The sequence below is a fragment of the Lycium barbarum genome, chromosome 6 (assembly GCF_019175385.1).
Source record: "Lycium barbarum isolate Lr01 chromosome 6, ASM1917538v2, whole genome shotgun sequence".
Classification (NCBI taxonomy): Eukaryota; Viridiplantae; Streptophyta; class Magnoliopsida; order Solanales; family Solanaceae; genus Lycium; species Lycium barbarum.
The window spans coordinates 102987499-103001882 of NC_083342.1; the positions used below are offsets into that span (position 1 = coordinate 102987499).

Below are 14384 nucleotides of genomic sequence, written 5' to 3' on the forward strand. Positions count from 1 at the left end.
TGATATTTGGTATTTCGGTATTTTCTTTATGAATATCAAATACCATACAGAATACCAAACTTTTTAAAGATGCATACCAAATACCGTAACAAATACCATAATATTGAAACCGTGGTATAAAAATTTCGATTTCGGTATGGTAATTGATATTTCGCATACCATGCCTACTCCTATGCCCTAAACCAAATAAGGAAAAATAAGAAATTTTCTTTCTGGAAAACATTTTGCTGTCATACCAAACACACCCCAATTAGAGCCAGTTTGAATTGACTTATAAGTTGCTGAAAACAACTTATAAGCTGTTTTCAGTTTTTTTGAGTGTTTGACTGACCAGCTTATAAGCCATTTTGTGCTTAAAATAAACCCAAAAAAATAATTAGGTCCGTTTGGTTTAACTTATCTAAAGAAGTTTATAAGTTAAAAATAACTTATAAGCCAAAAACAATAAGTTGGGCTAGTCTTTTTTAAGCCCATCATCCAAAGAGGCTCTTAATCTTTTAGTGTACGAGTGCATAAATAAAGTTAAAAGGAAGGGAGTGAAAACCCTGTAACGCCAAGTCCCTCTTAAACCCTCTCCCTGGTTCGCCAAACCTAGTTATCTCCGAATTGAGCAGGTTGGTTCCTCTCTTTTTCCTCCACTGCAAGACTAGTTAATTCCCTTGGGACTATATAGTGGTGATTATCTATGTCTGTTAGTTGTCTTTCCTTTTTTGCCATCACTTGTCCAACTTTAGTAATTCTTTTGGTCTGTTAATAATGGGGTTTAGTTAATTTCACGGCACAGAGTTTGTTAATTTGTGATGAATTCTCACAATATGGAATGCAAGTGGTGAATATTTAGGTTTCATATAAATGACCCAATTAGTTTGAGATTGGGGTTTACTTGTTATTTTATAAGTGTGTTAGCATGTTTTGGAACTTGGGAAGAAATAAAGTTATAATTCGAGGTTACCTAAGAGGTCAATCATTATGAGTTTGTAATACTAGAATGAGTTTTGCTGACCTAAAATGTAATACTTTAATAGATATGCTTGCTATATGTTAAGGCTTCTTTCTATCATAGTTGATGTTTTTCTTGAAACTGAGTGTATTTGTAATGCTTAAGTTGTTACAATTACTAAAGAAGAATTATGGGAATCGCATGTTCCTCAAGCTCGGGTGAGACTTGGGACCAAATAATGTTACTAAATTTTTTATAGAAGAGCTTATAGTTTTTCACTAATTTGTCGATTTTATGAAATACGTATCACAATTCCCAATTTGCTGGTTTGGCTACTCTGCTAGAGAAAGTGTATAAGCTTTCTGTTTCTTCTGTCTTTTTTGTTTTGATTGATATAGAAGTGTTAAAAAAGTTTCTTCATCACTAAATGTTGGGCTTTTGATACTGGATGAACTGGAAGTTTACTGAATTCCCTTTTAGTTCTTATAGTCCGGTTAAACTGGTATGCTATTAGGTCAATTGCTTTTAAAGATTTTATAGGAATAAGTTTTGGAATGACAACGGAGGGATAGCCTAGCAGTAAGAGCCCTTTAGCTCCATTCATAAGGTTGGGTGTTGGGTTCACCAGAGGAGCAAGGTGAAAGGACCGCTTGTAGGGGTTTGGGTTGGGTTTTTTTTTTTTTTTGGGGGGGGGGGGGGGGGATGTTGGAAGGGACATCTGTGGTTCACCATATCAGGAGAATCTAAAAGGTCGTGGAATAGGTTTTAACATGTGGGCAAATTCGCAAACTATAGTGAAGTGGTGAAAAGTTGCAAACCTTATTTTGAGAAGAGTGGAAAGTTGCAAACATGATAAAAGGTTCGGAGAAATTAAAATCTGGAAGGGCTTTCGTTGGCTTAGTGCTTGTTCTTGTACAGCTGATTTAGGTTTAGAGGAATAGTATGGATGCTTTCTTCAGGACGGGTAGGTTGGATTTTAAGATTGTTTTCTTCTTTGAGTACTGATCTTATGTTTACAGGATTTCTAAATATTACACATACTTGTGCTGGATATTCTAATCTCTTGTTTCTTTATTCTGTGTTTCTTTTTCACCTCGTGTGATGTTCAGTTTTTAATAGGGTATTGCTCACTTAAGAGTCTTAGATTTATGTGAAGTAGAAAAACTTGTTAAAATTGGTCAACGTCTGCTGTTTGTTTCCAGGGAATAGTGTTGAGAGGTTGGATGTTAGTCCCTTTAGATATTCTATACTAAACGAGATAATATAGTGGATATAATGATTTATACACTGGTTTGGCCTTTGCCTTTGGAAAGACATCCAAATTTAGGCATTTTTTAATCTGGATCAGTTTTAGGATGTTGCTGACTTCTTGTCTTTTTTCTTTTTTTTTCTCGTAAAATTATTCACTGCAGAAGTCTATTATCTCTTGCCTAATGGATAAAAGATTAGTCAATTTTGTTGGGGACATCCGATAAAATTATTTACTACAGAAGTCAATTTATCTGTCACCTAATCGACAAAGATTAGACATGTATGATTATCACTGATCATGACCCTCCTTTGGATTCTTTTCCTTCTGCGATTAGGTGACGTTGTCTCGGGAAGCTTACCTCTGAAAATGGATGCGTTCCACTTTGACGAAATTATTAAGATTCGAAAGGTGGATGCTGATGGCAAAAAGTATGACAAAGGTATACCTGTTTTATTGACTCCATATGATATTGATACTACATGCAATGCTTTTAAGAGACGGTATTACCATTGTTGGTCTCCAGGGGCTCCCTCTGTTCTATCTTCCTTTATTCTTCTCCGAGCTCACATTTTTTTTCCTGGAAAAGGAATATGTGGGATGAGAGGAAATAAATAGGAAAAGATTGATGTTTTGATATCTCCTGTACAGTCAATATTTCAAAAGCATGTTAGAGAATCTTCGGCTATGGAATTATCACTTCTTTTTTATTTCTTTTGTGTGGATAAAATAAGGACCTAATATATTTATTTTACACTTCTGTGGCTATACTGTAAAGAAATACTCATCTAGATGTTTGCAGAACCTATACTTTTGGTGTAAGGATAGCATGATAGTTAGCTTGTGTCAATACTTGGATTTTCAAGATATGCTGCAGATTAAGATGTAGCAGCTATCTTATAGCCTTCTTTGCTTGTATTTTATAGTATCTCCGTGGTACTCTTTTAATAAAATTTTCTTGATAAAAAAACTCTTTTAATAAAATTTACTTTACCTATTAAAAATATACTCATCTAGATGCCATGTAGCCCCATTCATACTTCATGGACACTCTTAAAGAACATTCATTACCAATAGATGGAATGGTGACTTAGATCTATAGGTATCATGAATCAATCTCATATTCTTTCCCTCGAGGAAGTGTTATATGTTAGGGATATGCTGTGAGGAGTAGAATGAGAATGCCAAGTATATTTTGATTAAGGAGAGCCCGGTTACTAAAACCTGTCAGCCTAACCTTCTACTTGATGATTAAGTAATATTTTATTGGCAAAAAATGGTTTCGTATGCAAGATTTAAGAGGTAGATCAGAATGAAAGTGTGCAGTCTTTCTTTATCAAAAAATTTACTTTATCAAAAAATGAAAGTGTGCAGTCTTTTAGGAATTATTGACTGCAGAGATGCTAGATTTTATATTTCTGTTGCAGTAAATATCTTCCCAACTTGGACGTGCTAAAAGAAAATCTTACCAACTGTGCTTAAGCTCTAGCTAAAAAAACTCTTATCTCGTTACAGTTAGTAATTGGTGACTGCATAAATGATAGAGTTTCTAAGTCAGTTGCAGGAAAAATCTCCCCGAAATCTTCTTCACTTGGACTTGTTAGAAAAAGACAAAAAGAAAAATCTTGCCAACTGAGCTTAAGCTCTAGCTGACACTACTCAATCAAATTACACTCATGCATTTCTTTTGCCTGTCTCTTTGTTCAAACTAGAAAATAATAATAATGTTAGAATGTCGTTCAGTTTTCCATCTCAAAAAAGGAATGTCACTCAGTTCCATGTAAAGATCTTTCTCAAAATCAACATTGGCTGTATAATTATTTTTATTTGGATTTGCTGTGGTTTCTATATCCTACACCAAGTTCTCTTGACGTAGATGAGAACTACCTGTGTATTTTGCTGGGTACAGTAGTATGTTTGTTCTGATTTTGTTTTGGGAGTGACAATAGATGTGTGGGGAGGCAAAATTATTATCATTATCAACTTTACTGATGTTCTGCTGTTGCATTTCCATTTCTCTATCATTGATTTTTGGACTAAAGTCTCTGTCAATTTCTTTAGTTTCTCGCATAGAAGCAGAAAGTAATGATGGTGAGACATCGATCCTGCTAGATATCAACTCAGAACTATACCCTATGCAGCGAAAAGAGTTGTATAGGATGGTTATATCAACGACGCTGAGTATGGATGGGTCAGCTGTTACTAGCTATCCCTATCCTCCTGAGGTATTTGCTCCTTTTACTTATTTGAATATTAGTGCATCTTCCTCTTTAATTGTCTTGCAAGGTCCATTTGATGATTAAAAGAAATATTGTAATCTTCTCTCCTGATACGTTAGATTTATCTTTTATAAGATTTTAGTAGGCTGAAGGGGAGCCTTGGCGTAACTGGTAAAGTTGCTGGCCATGTGACTAGGAGATCACTGGTTCAAGCCGTGGAAACAACCTTTTGCAAAAATGCAGGGTATGATTGCGTACAATAGACCCTTGTGGTGCAGCCTTCCCGGGCCCCACGCATACCGGGAACTTAGTGCACCGGGCTGCCCTTTTTTAAGATTTTAGTAGGCTGCTTGGTAAGTCCACAAATCTTGTTTGGAGTGGAACTTGTTGATTATGGTCCAGTTGTTGGTTATCCGTTATCCAGACTACCCCTTATGGCCTGTCAATTCTTGGGTAGGTTTCCCTTTTATTTTTCATTTATTTGATAATCTCCAAATTGAAGTAAAGGTATTTATGGAAACAAAGCAACCACTTCGTTTTCATTTACTACTCCAAGGCTTTTTGGCAACATTGATGTGTAGGTTGGGAGGTGTGGCCGCCAAATTTAGATTGTCCTATACTATGGCTATGAATTAACTTTCTTCAATTGCAGGGAAAATCTCTTGCTGACAAATTTGAATACATCGTGCATGGGCTAGTATATAAGGTCTCAATGGATACATCAGGACCTGACAAAAAAGTGTATGTACTTGCTCGTCCCATTTCTTCAATGCATTAGTTTAATTTCTAGAAAAAAAAAAATGATTTGTTCATTTTCCTTTTCCCTCTTGGCAGAGTGGTTTATGTCTCCTTCGGAGGACTTCAGCTGATGCTTAAAAGTGATCCTGTCAAGGCGCAGAAGTTTAAGCTTGATCAGAAGCTCTTTCTTCTTTTGAGGAAGATGGTGAAGTGACTCCATTCGTTGTTGCTCTTGAATCCTGCGATGGGAGCAGAGGCTTTGTTTGCAAGATTTTCCCTATCAAAATGAAACCTATGCTGTTGAACTGCATCTTTGTTGGTGAAATTATGTATAGTTCTGAACTTAATTAAGATGTATTGACTCTGTTCTTTTGCAAAAATGTTTGATTTGGAAGTGTTTGCTAGAAAACAGATCTTTGTGAACGCACTTATGTTATCCATTTTGGCTTTGTTGCAATGGACAAGTTGGTTGTATTATCAAGTATGCATCACATCTGAAGATAACTGTTTGTTGTACTGTCATTTTGGCTTTGTTGCAATGAACAGGTTGCTTGCACTTGTCCTATAAAATATGGTTGTAGGCCTTCCATGTGACAGTTTTTTCTTGCACCACACCAAAGAATATGCAAGTGTGTGCCCAGTTAGACACTTAGAACTGAAAATTGGTTGATTTATTTGCTTTGCATCTGGAAGGAAAATTCGTCTTTACGTTCTAAAATGCGTGTTGATGCTAAAATTCGTGTTTCTTCATGGAAATGAATTAAGCATAGACCTACCAACCTCTTCTGTTATTTTAAGTGAAGTCGGTTGGACTGAGGGAATTTAGAGCATCAAACTACTCTTAATTTCCAAAGAGAATTACATTATTAACCATTTAGTTACCAGTTTCAAAAAAAAAAAAAAAAAAAAAAAATCCAAAAAGAATGTAAATTTAAACTTAATTATTCAGTTTGTCCCTATCACTTGGCATAAAATGTAAACATGAAAGCACAGACTTCTATCTTGGATAAAAGAGAAGAAGATATCTTCTATCTTGGATGAACTTTTTCTTCTTCACATGGCAATTTGTCTCATACATGTTAGTCATACAACCAAGCTTCCTCTTTCATTTCTTTCCACATGCTTGTTTTCCCCTTTTGAATCTTGTGCTGGTAACTACCTCTCTGAATTTCCCTTCTCATCAAATCACATTCTTTCTCCAGCTCCAGTACCTTGCTTCCCATCTTTTCCATCTCTGCTTTAATCATTTCCTCTTCACTGCTGGTTGTCCCCCTTGCATCTTCCTGGTCTTCTTCCAGCTTCAACAATCGGTTATCAGAGACCCCCTGTATTCTCTTGGCCACAGTATCCTTCAACTTCAACTGCACAGAAAATAAAATCTGTACCATTACTCGAACTGGTAGCTTTTCGTTCTGTGAAGCATGCTCACAAGCTTCAGGCGACATTTTGCTGCATTCCAACACCCTGCAAACTTCCTCCCTTTCCCAGTCAGTTAGATATCTGTGCTTGTCTAAGTATATATCAATTGCTCTATACATTCCATCAGATTTCTATTAGTTCCTCCTGATGCTGCTTGTAATAACTCTGGTAGTTCTAAGAACGTGTTCAACTTCAAATCTATGTCACTAGAAACCTCAGCCAAGAAGTCATCAACAAGTTCTGCTACCAAGATTAGGCCTGATGTATCCGTGCTTGGGTAATTGCCGTAGAAATTCTTCAATATCCTTTTCACACTTCCAGTATCATATTGCTCTTCTTTTGCATATCCTTGTGCAGGTATTAAGAGGTCCTTGAAAGTTGACTGGTCTAGTTGCTTTCCTATTCTAATTTACAATCCACTCTTGCAGTCAGTATTAGCTTCCAAGATTATCGCGGATTGCAGCATTTGAGAGAGAAAAGAACACGGGATCAGCCCCCTTTCTTGAGGCAACACTCTCCACTGCCTCAATGATCTCTCTCTGAGAATTCATCTCATAAGTTGATGGATCTTCTCCTTTAGTGCCCGGAAAAACCCATTTGTTGAGATATTGAAACAGAGATGATACCACATATTCCAGAGGGACTTTCCGATGAACCATTGCACGAATAATAGGCTCGTAGAGAGCAATGGAAAGTAGTGTCAAGTCCTCTGATTTCCAATCAAGAACAAAGAGCCTCCTCCTCACATTTGGCTTATACGAATTTTCATCGTTCTCACTATCATCATCCGTTATTGTTACATTCCTAATCGGTTCTCAAAGAAGACCTGGATCATGCAGTACTTTGGTGATAATGGACTCTGCACAGGCATCAACCAGGGAAAGATCCGCGGCTTGTTGAAGAATGGTTTCTGCAGATTTGAGGGCTTTAATACACTTGTTCCAGCTAGGAAGGATATTATTTTGAAAATAGAAACAAGCCTTCTTCACGAGGTTGTTGGTGCTGTGAATCTCGGACATTCCAAGATAGTGAGCAAGGCAAAGGACTTTAATAACATTTTCAGGTGACAGGTTTATGTCAGAGCCATAGCAGAACCTTGCTACAAGCTCAAAAGTTTGAGAATCAGTGGGAATGTCTCCTAGCAAATGAGAAAGATCATCTTCAGGATTCTCTTTCAGCAATGCAGCTAGCTTTGCAGATCTTGCAGCCAAAAGTTCAACACAAACCAGCTTCTTAGGAAAGCTGAAATAATTGAGGGCATGACATATTAAGAGTCTATGGACAACTTCTTTTTTCTTTTTTGTAAGCATCTGTATCGGAAGTACTCTGATTGGGCCCAACTCTTCAAAAATGTTGCCGCACCCGTATCGGATCCTGCAAAAATGTATTACTTTTGGAGGATCCAACACGCACCAATTGACATTTTTGAAGAGTCCGAGCAACATAGGGGCCCCCGATGGCATTTTCTTTTGACCCAATTTTTTTTCTCTCCTTATCACTCAGAAAAGACAAAAAAAGGGCGGAGGGCTCCCAACCATCCCCTTGGTGTCTTACACGACACAGGAATAACATGCACTTACAGTAGAAGATTTTAGTGTTGGAGGATGATAGCAATTCTTACCCTATTCAAGGAGAATGGTACTCCACAAATGTGGAGCTGGACGTCTGACAATGAACCAGGCATTGGTTTCCTGAAAAGAAAGGGAAATAAGAAACAAAAAACAAGATTAAGAGGTTTAATAAGTGAAATAAGTAAAAGTAAAAGAAAACTATTAAAAGACAAGTTTAATGAGTTAGAACAAGACTCAGAATGATTATTTAACTCAGTATATACACTTTTACCTGGATGGAGATCCTATGCTTTTCCCTGTGGCCATTTTATCATATCTTTGTTGTTTCCAACTCATCAAGAGATCAAATTTTAGGGCCTTCCAGCATTAATATGTGGGAATCAGGATCAACCTGCAAAATACATAGCAATAAGCCCTCCTTCATACAGGTAGGAACTCCTTTATGTCTTTAAAACAATGTTAAGGGGTCGTTTAGTTCACGTTGTAGCTATGCAAAGATTACGAACTAGGATTACTATACGGTGAATAATCATACATGGATTATTATATGCTTCTTCTGGTGCATCCAGCCATATGTCTATCTGCTGTCCTTATCTATACATGGAAGTTAGATATACTTGTTTGCTTGGGAGATATGTCATTTTTCTTTAAACGATCTAGAGGAGAATTTAGTACAAAAGTTTTGAGTTCTTTTCACTGTAAAATTTCCCAGAAAATGGATGTCAAAAAGATGTGATGGCGAAGTATTACTTCACTTCCTCTTAGTTCAAGCTGTTCCTCAGCGATTTTTCATTTTCCATTGCTTGAGGCCTCCAAAAAACTACTCTTCTTATTCTGGACGCTTACCTAGCCAATAATTAAATTCGGCTCTACCCAAACTTTTCTGGTTCACTCCTACTAAATTGTTTAATTTAAGTATAAACACCAGATACAAATAAATACTAATTAGGAAAAGGGAGAATTTTCTTTTACTCTAATATTTCTATTAATAAGTCAATTTTCTTTTATGGTGAAAGATAACTTTTGGTTTAGGAAAATTTGATTATTGCTTGATTTCTCAGTAGAACATTACATTTTAAAAAAAGGAAAAATTAAAAATCCCACCAAATTTATCATGGAAATATCTTTTAATAAGTTATACTTGTAAGTAATACTCCATTTGTTTCACTTTACGCAGTACTATCATTATTAAGTAATAATACACAAAGAAATTTTTATAAAACTAAATTTTTTTAGACCTAAATATTTCTCATTATTTTGTATTTGCCACACTAAAAGCGACCCTGATCAGTCACTTGTTTCGATTTGTCTAGAACAATCAAATAGTATGCGTTTAACTTAAAAGACAAAAGTATAACAACATGAAGTGTCCAATATGTCAAATCTAAAAGTTAGGGTCTGTAAAAGAAATGGTGTCAAGTTTAATGGGCCATTGATGTATTTGGCCTAAATCTGGGAGAGAATTAGACTTTTAGATCAAAATACTGGTAAAAAGTGTACTTTTCAAAACTTTGGCTGCACACAAAAATAAATAAACACTTGCCCATTAACTTTACAACAATTACAGTAGAGCTCTAAACTTCAACCAAATTGCCAGTAACTATTGAAGCAAGAGGTAAGCTGTTCTTGGATTTTTTTTTTTTTTTTTTTTAATTTTATATAGACAAATTACTAGTGGTGGGTATCCAATTTTTGAAGGTATATATGGAAAAGTTTCTAGTTTTAACATTAGCATTGACTACTGCCTGCAAACTGTTTGATGATATTCCTAAACCAATTTGTGTCCTTCAATCATTAGATACTTCATTATTTGATTGAATAAAATGGACAAATATAAACTGTGGGTATACTGCATTTTGTTTCATTCTTTGGTAATAATTGAATTACTCTTAATTGCTTGCTCAATTTTTGTTTTTGACCAAAATAAACTGTGATTATGCTGCATTTTGTTTCATTCATAGGAAGTATTTGAATTACTATAAATTTCAATATTGGTGAAACCAAAAGTTTTATAATTTGTGGCTAGATTTTCAAATCGGTTAGTAGGTTTGGCCAAACTTTTCTTAGATTTTAGTTTATGAATTATGGTATGCAATATGAAAAGAGGCGAGCTGTTTATAGTGTTTAAGTTATCCTTTAATGTACTAACCGATTCTTTTTTAGTACAATTGGTCATGATTATAACAAGAAAGCCTCAATTTTGTTCATTTAGTATTTGTTTTTCCTCAGCAATGTAATTCATTTGGGTCTGTAATATTTTAGTTTCTCTTATTTATCTGATTCATCTGCTCATCAACTATTTTCTTGTTTCCTTTTAAATGCCTTTACTAGACTTAGGGAAATAATTAGATTAGACAGGTAACCGTGTTTTACATGGAACTCGAGGGATGTCTAACATCTTCCCCTCGGGTTAAATGAACTTCCTGACCTTAGAATCTCAAGTTAGTAGACTTTAGGAGTCATTCTAAGGGATTCTCTTTTTCTTTTTCTTTTTTCTTTTTTATTTATTACTTACTTAAAAAAGAGTAAAATGAATTAGGTGACCCAACACACGGCGGCTCCAAAATAATTAGAACTCTTAGAGTTACAAAATTGTCGCACATTTTTAACCTTTTCTTTATTCTTAAACTCAAGGTGTGCGGCAAAATGACACGAGGGTTGATATGGGCTACAGCAGAAGACTTGGCAAAGAATAGAGGAAGAGTTTTGTCTTTGTATAGGCAAATCTTGAGGAGCCTTAACTCACCTTCTTTGCCATTGAGCTTTGCAGCTAGACTTCAAAAGAAAGCTGAGGTCCGTGCCATGTTCATGTTGGGTTCCGAGGAGCAATCTCTTCATAACATTCAAGATCTTATTGATGCTGGCGAATACTCTCTTTCCCTTTTAAGAAAAGGCGAAATCCCAAAGCACATTCAAGTTTATCAATAAGTTCGGACAATTTTCTTGTGAGTGCAAATTTTGTTGAAGGATCTTTCGCATGTTCTTACTTCCCTTTATGCATATAAAGCGTACTGTTTCATTCAGCTGAACTTGAAGTGTGTTAGTTTTTCTTTCTTGTGCAGTTGTTCTTTTCCCCATCAAATGATGAAATAAACAAAACATCATTCTGATGAAGAGAACGAGATAGATAACTCATAGATGTCTAAGGTAAATACTTAAGGACTGGACAAGAATTTCTATTTAACTGGTAGCTACTAAACACAAGATAATCCCATTCTATAAAATGCCAGATAGAGCTCATTAGTGGTTCAGAAGCCGAAGGTAGAGAGAGGAAACAAGGAGTGAACGAACTTCAAACTTATTCTCAATTTTAATCACCTAATGCCTTCATTTGCTTGATAGAATGGATATGCTGTCAGCTGCTTTGGACGTGAACTTTTGTGAACTGTGAAGATGGATCAACTGCACTAAAATTTTGTTTTGCGCTCTCTTGATCAACTAGTCTATTTTGTTTACACTTGGAGGTTGCTATAAGCATGTTGCCGTTATTTTGTTCAGGCAAAGCTGTTATAGTGGGAGGCTTGGAGCTGCTTCTCTTTGAACCTAGGGGCGGTCCTGTGGCAATCACATAAACTGTCCATTTTGAAAGTTCCTACACTTTGGTCACGGTGTTTGCATCAGTTAAACTTTAAAGTATATGATGAACAAAATTTAGCACATTTGAAGAACATTGATAAGATGATCAACTACTTGTTGAGAACTAGCTACACTTGAAATTCCAATTACAGACAAGATCCCAAGCTTATATTGAAGATTTTATGCATTTCAATAACTTCAGCTTCTGCATTTCTCATACTTTGTAGTTTCTGGCAACTTTCCCGTAATTATCTTCCTATTTCTTTGCAAGCTATTGCACAGGAGCTGGGCTTACCTTGTGCGCACCCGAAGGGTAGCGGCTGCGGGTTCCCATGTCATCAAAAAAAAAAAAAAAGTAATAACACTTTCCTGAATTATGAACTGAGAGTCCCATGTGAAAGTATTCTTGTGTACAACTCTAATAAAACGACAGTAACAATTCTTTCGGGGCACATGTACATGATTTATTTTCCTACTAGTTGCATCTTGTCCTTAGACTTCCAAATACTGACATGTTCGAACAGGTGTGAAGCAGCTCAAATTGATATCTAGTACTTGCAACTTAGAAGTCTTTATTGAAGATCTCTCTTGTGCAAGACGAGTCACGGAGTATGTCCAAAGAGGCTTTAGCATCCTGTAAATTAAGTAGAGGTACATGGTTGACCATTGATGGAGGTAGACGATATATGACATTATCCTGCTGCAGACTATTCACACGAGGATAGCAGTGTGCATCTGAATTTTTTACAGTATCAATTTTGGTCCTCTCAATACAAGCTGAATTACAGAGATAGAGAATGACATTCCTTGTTTTTCTACAGATGTTTAGATATGATAAAATAAGAGAAACCTCATATAATCATGCATCAATTTGGTGGGTGGGGTTGGAGTTGAGACCTGAGAATTATTAGTACTTGTACTGTTCTCCTGTAACTTGATCGTTCTCTGTTCTGTGCTGTCAAACAGATGTGTTTTATGTGCATTCAAAGGTTAGTACTTGGTTTTTGACCTTTGCTTTGGTTGACACTTTGCTCAACTGTTTTCTGATGTAAAAATGGATTATTTCGTATAAATAGACGCAATGGTTTCTGGAAAATGCCTGCTTTTAAGCTTATAGCCTTTAGAAAAAGTGTTTAAAAACACCCAAAAGAGAAAGGGACGATTTTTTACTCAACCTGTAAAATCTCTTTATATGCTAAAGAAATGTCCGACAAAATAAAGAAGCTAGTATGGTTGAGAACATGATGGAAGTCCTTTTGAATGCAAGAACATACTATGCCACTGTCCAGAAAATGTCTAACATACCAAAAGACATGCAATAATTTGAGGGTCTGAAAGTTCCAGGTCACTTATTTTTCTTCAATACAATCTCATCCTACTATAGAGGCATTAATTTTTCAGAAAGAGAAGCAAAAGTAAAACAGATCTGGTAGAAGGCTCAAACTTTTGACATCAGCGTTTCACGTTTTTTTGATTTAACAAGAGAAAGAGAAGCAAAAGTAAAACAGATCTGGTTTCTGTTTTACCCAGTAGTAGAGGCCCCTCCGGCGAGTTTTACAAATCAGTATATTTCAACTGAGAGTCCCTTCTCTGAACGCCACTATTCAATCAATAAGTCGCTGTTTCAATCTCTGTCCTTTGTCTCTCAACCACAACAATTTCAGCTGTTCTTCTAGGTTGGGATTTCAGAGGAAAATACAGTGACGATCTCTCTCCTTAGCTCCAAAGCTTTCCAATCCAAGATACATCTGAAATTTGTTGGTGTTCATCACAAATCGAAGATCTGAAAGGACGGTGAAGGTGCCGCTGTACTTGTTTAATTAAGTGCAGCAGAGGATTAATTTACAGGTAAAGAAAGATCGAAGCTATCAGGTTTGATCTATTGAACTTGCCATTGTTTCTTCAATCCTCTGTGTCTGATATTGCTGTATTTATTGTGGTTTAATACTCCATGATTGTTGAGCTGTTTTCATACATCTATGATTTTGGCTTTGCATAATTACTTGACCATTCTGCCATATTAGCTCCATTAGTTCTTCTTCTGCTTTGTTAAAATTTAAAAGAAAAAAGAAAAAAAAAATCACAATTACTAAAAATTCAAACTGTCCAGAAAAGCAGACTGAAGATCTGAAGATACACCTGCCTTCTTTCTTTTAGATTATTTTCAAATTTGTCAGATCTGACTCTTTCTCTGTTTAGTTGTACAATTCTTTAGCTACTTCGCTTGTGCAATCAATTTTATTTTTAGATTTGCTCAAGATCTGAATCAATTTTACCTTTAAAGATTGGTATTTTGTATCACTTTTCCGTCCCATATAGATCTCCCGAATTAACAAATTAAATTCAATTGTGGAATAAGTGATGGTCGGTGGCCAGTCCACAATGGAGGCTGGCCAACCCTCACTAACTACTACGACTGTTCCAAAAACCAATCCTAATCCATTACAATATTCAGATCTGTTCAAACCAAAAACCTTGAATGATACATTACATAGTCAGATCCAATCACTGCCCCAAATTCCAATGAAACCAATAACTTTTCTACATGGGGTGCCATACATTAAATACACTGAAGTAGAAGTTGATCAGATGAATATCATTGAAAATCTTCAGTATGCTGTGATAGGAAAGTTTTCATATGGCCAGCCAGATATTGAACAACTTCGTTTCAT

General features: G+C 35.8%; 3 protein-coding genes across 9 annotated transcripts; 2 read left to right on the plus strand and 1 right to left on the minus strand.

The window, feature by feature from the left end:
* The first annotated feature begins 457 nt into the window (after positions 1-457).
* LOC132645136 (DNA-directed RNA polymerases II, IV and V subunit 8B-like) lies at positions 458-5623 on the plus strand. Its single transcript, XM_060361918.1, has 5 exons — positions 458-614; positions 2527-2631; positions 4251-4414; positions 5061-5149; positions 5243-5623. The coding sequence occupies exons 2-5, from the start codon at positions 2559-2561 to the stop codon at positions 5358-5360; spliced, it is 444 nt and encodes a 147-aa protein (XP_060217901.1). The 5' UTR covers positions 458-614; positions 2527-2558; the 3' UTR covers positions 5361-5623.
* Positions 5624-6067: 444 nt separating this feature from the next.
* LOC132645135 (BTB/POZ domain-containing protein At5g17580) lies at positions 6068-9010 on the minus strand. Of its 3 annotated transcripts, XR_009584008.1 has the most exons (4): positions 8672-9010; positions 8408-8527; positions 8187-8256; positions 6068-7807 (listed from the first exon to the last, which is right to left on the minus strand). XR_009584008.1 is itself a non-coding variant. In XM_060361917.1 (2 exons), the coding sequence occupies exon 2, from the start codon at positions 8026-8028 to the stop codon at positions 7381-7383; it is 648 nt and encodes a 215-aa protein (XP_060217900.1). In that variant the 5' UTR covers positions 8029-8256; positions 8408-8649; the 3' UTR covers positions 6068-7380. The 3 variants fall into 3 exon arrangements, 1 of the variants encoding a protein (XP_060217900.1); XR_009584007.1 differs by having other exon boundaries at positions 6068-8256; XM_060361917.1 differs by lacking the exon at positions 8672-9010 and having other exon boundaries at positions 6068-8256; positions 8408-8649.
* A 577-nt stretch (positions 9011-9587) lies between these two features.
* Positions 9588-12808, plus strand: LOC132645137 (uncharacterized). Of its 5 annotated transcripts, none has more exons than XM_060361924.1 (3): positions 9588-9751; positions 10771-11081; positions 12237-12808. In XM_060361924.1, the coding sequence occupies exon 2, from the start codon at positions 10783-10785 to the stop codon at positions 11062-11064; it is 282 nt and encodes a 93-aa protein (XP_060217907.1). In that variant the 5' UTR covers positions 9588-9751; positions 10771-10782; the 3' UTR covers positions 11065-11081; positions 12237-12808. The 5 variants fall into 5 exon arrangements, with proteins under 5 accessions (XP_060217907.1, XP_060217905.1, XP_060217906.1 ...); XM_060361922.1 differs by lacking the exon at positions 9588-9751 and adding an exon at positions 9810-10007 and having other exon boundaries at positions 11479-12808; XM_060361923.1 differs by lacking the exons at positions 9588-9751; positions 12237-12808 and adding exons at positions 9810-10007; positions 11199-11472.
* Positions 12809-14384: the final 1576 nt, after the last annotated feature.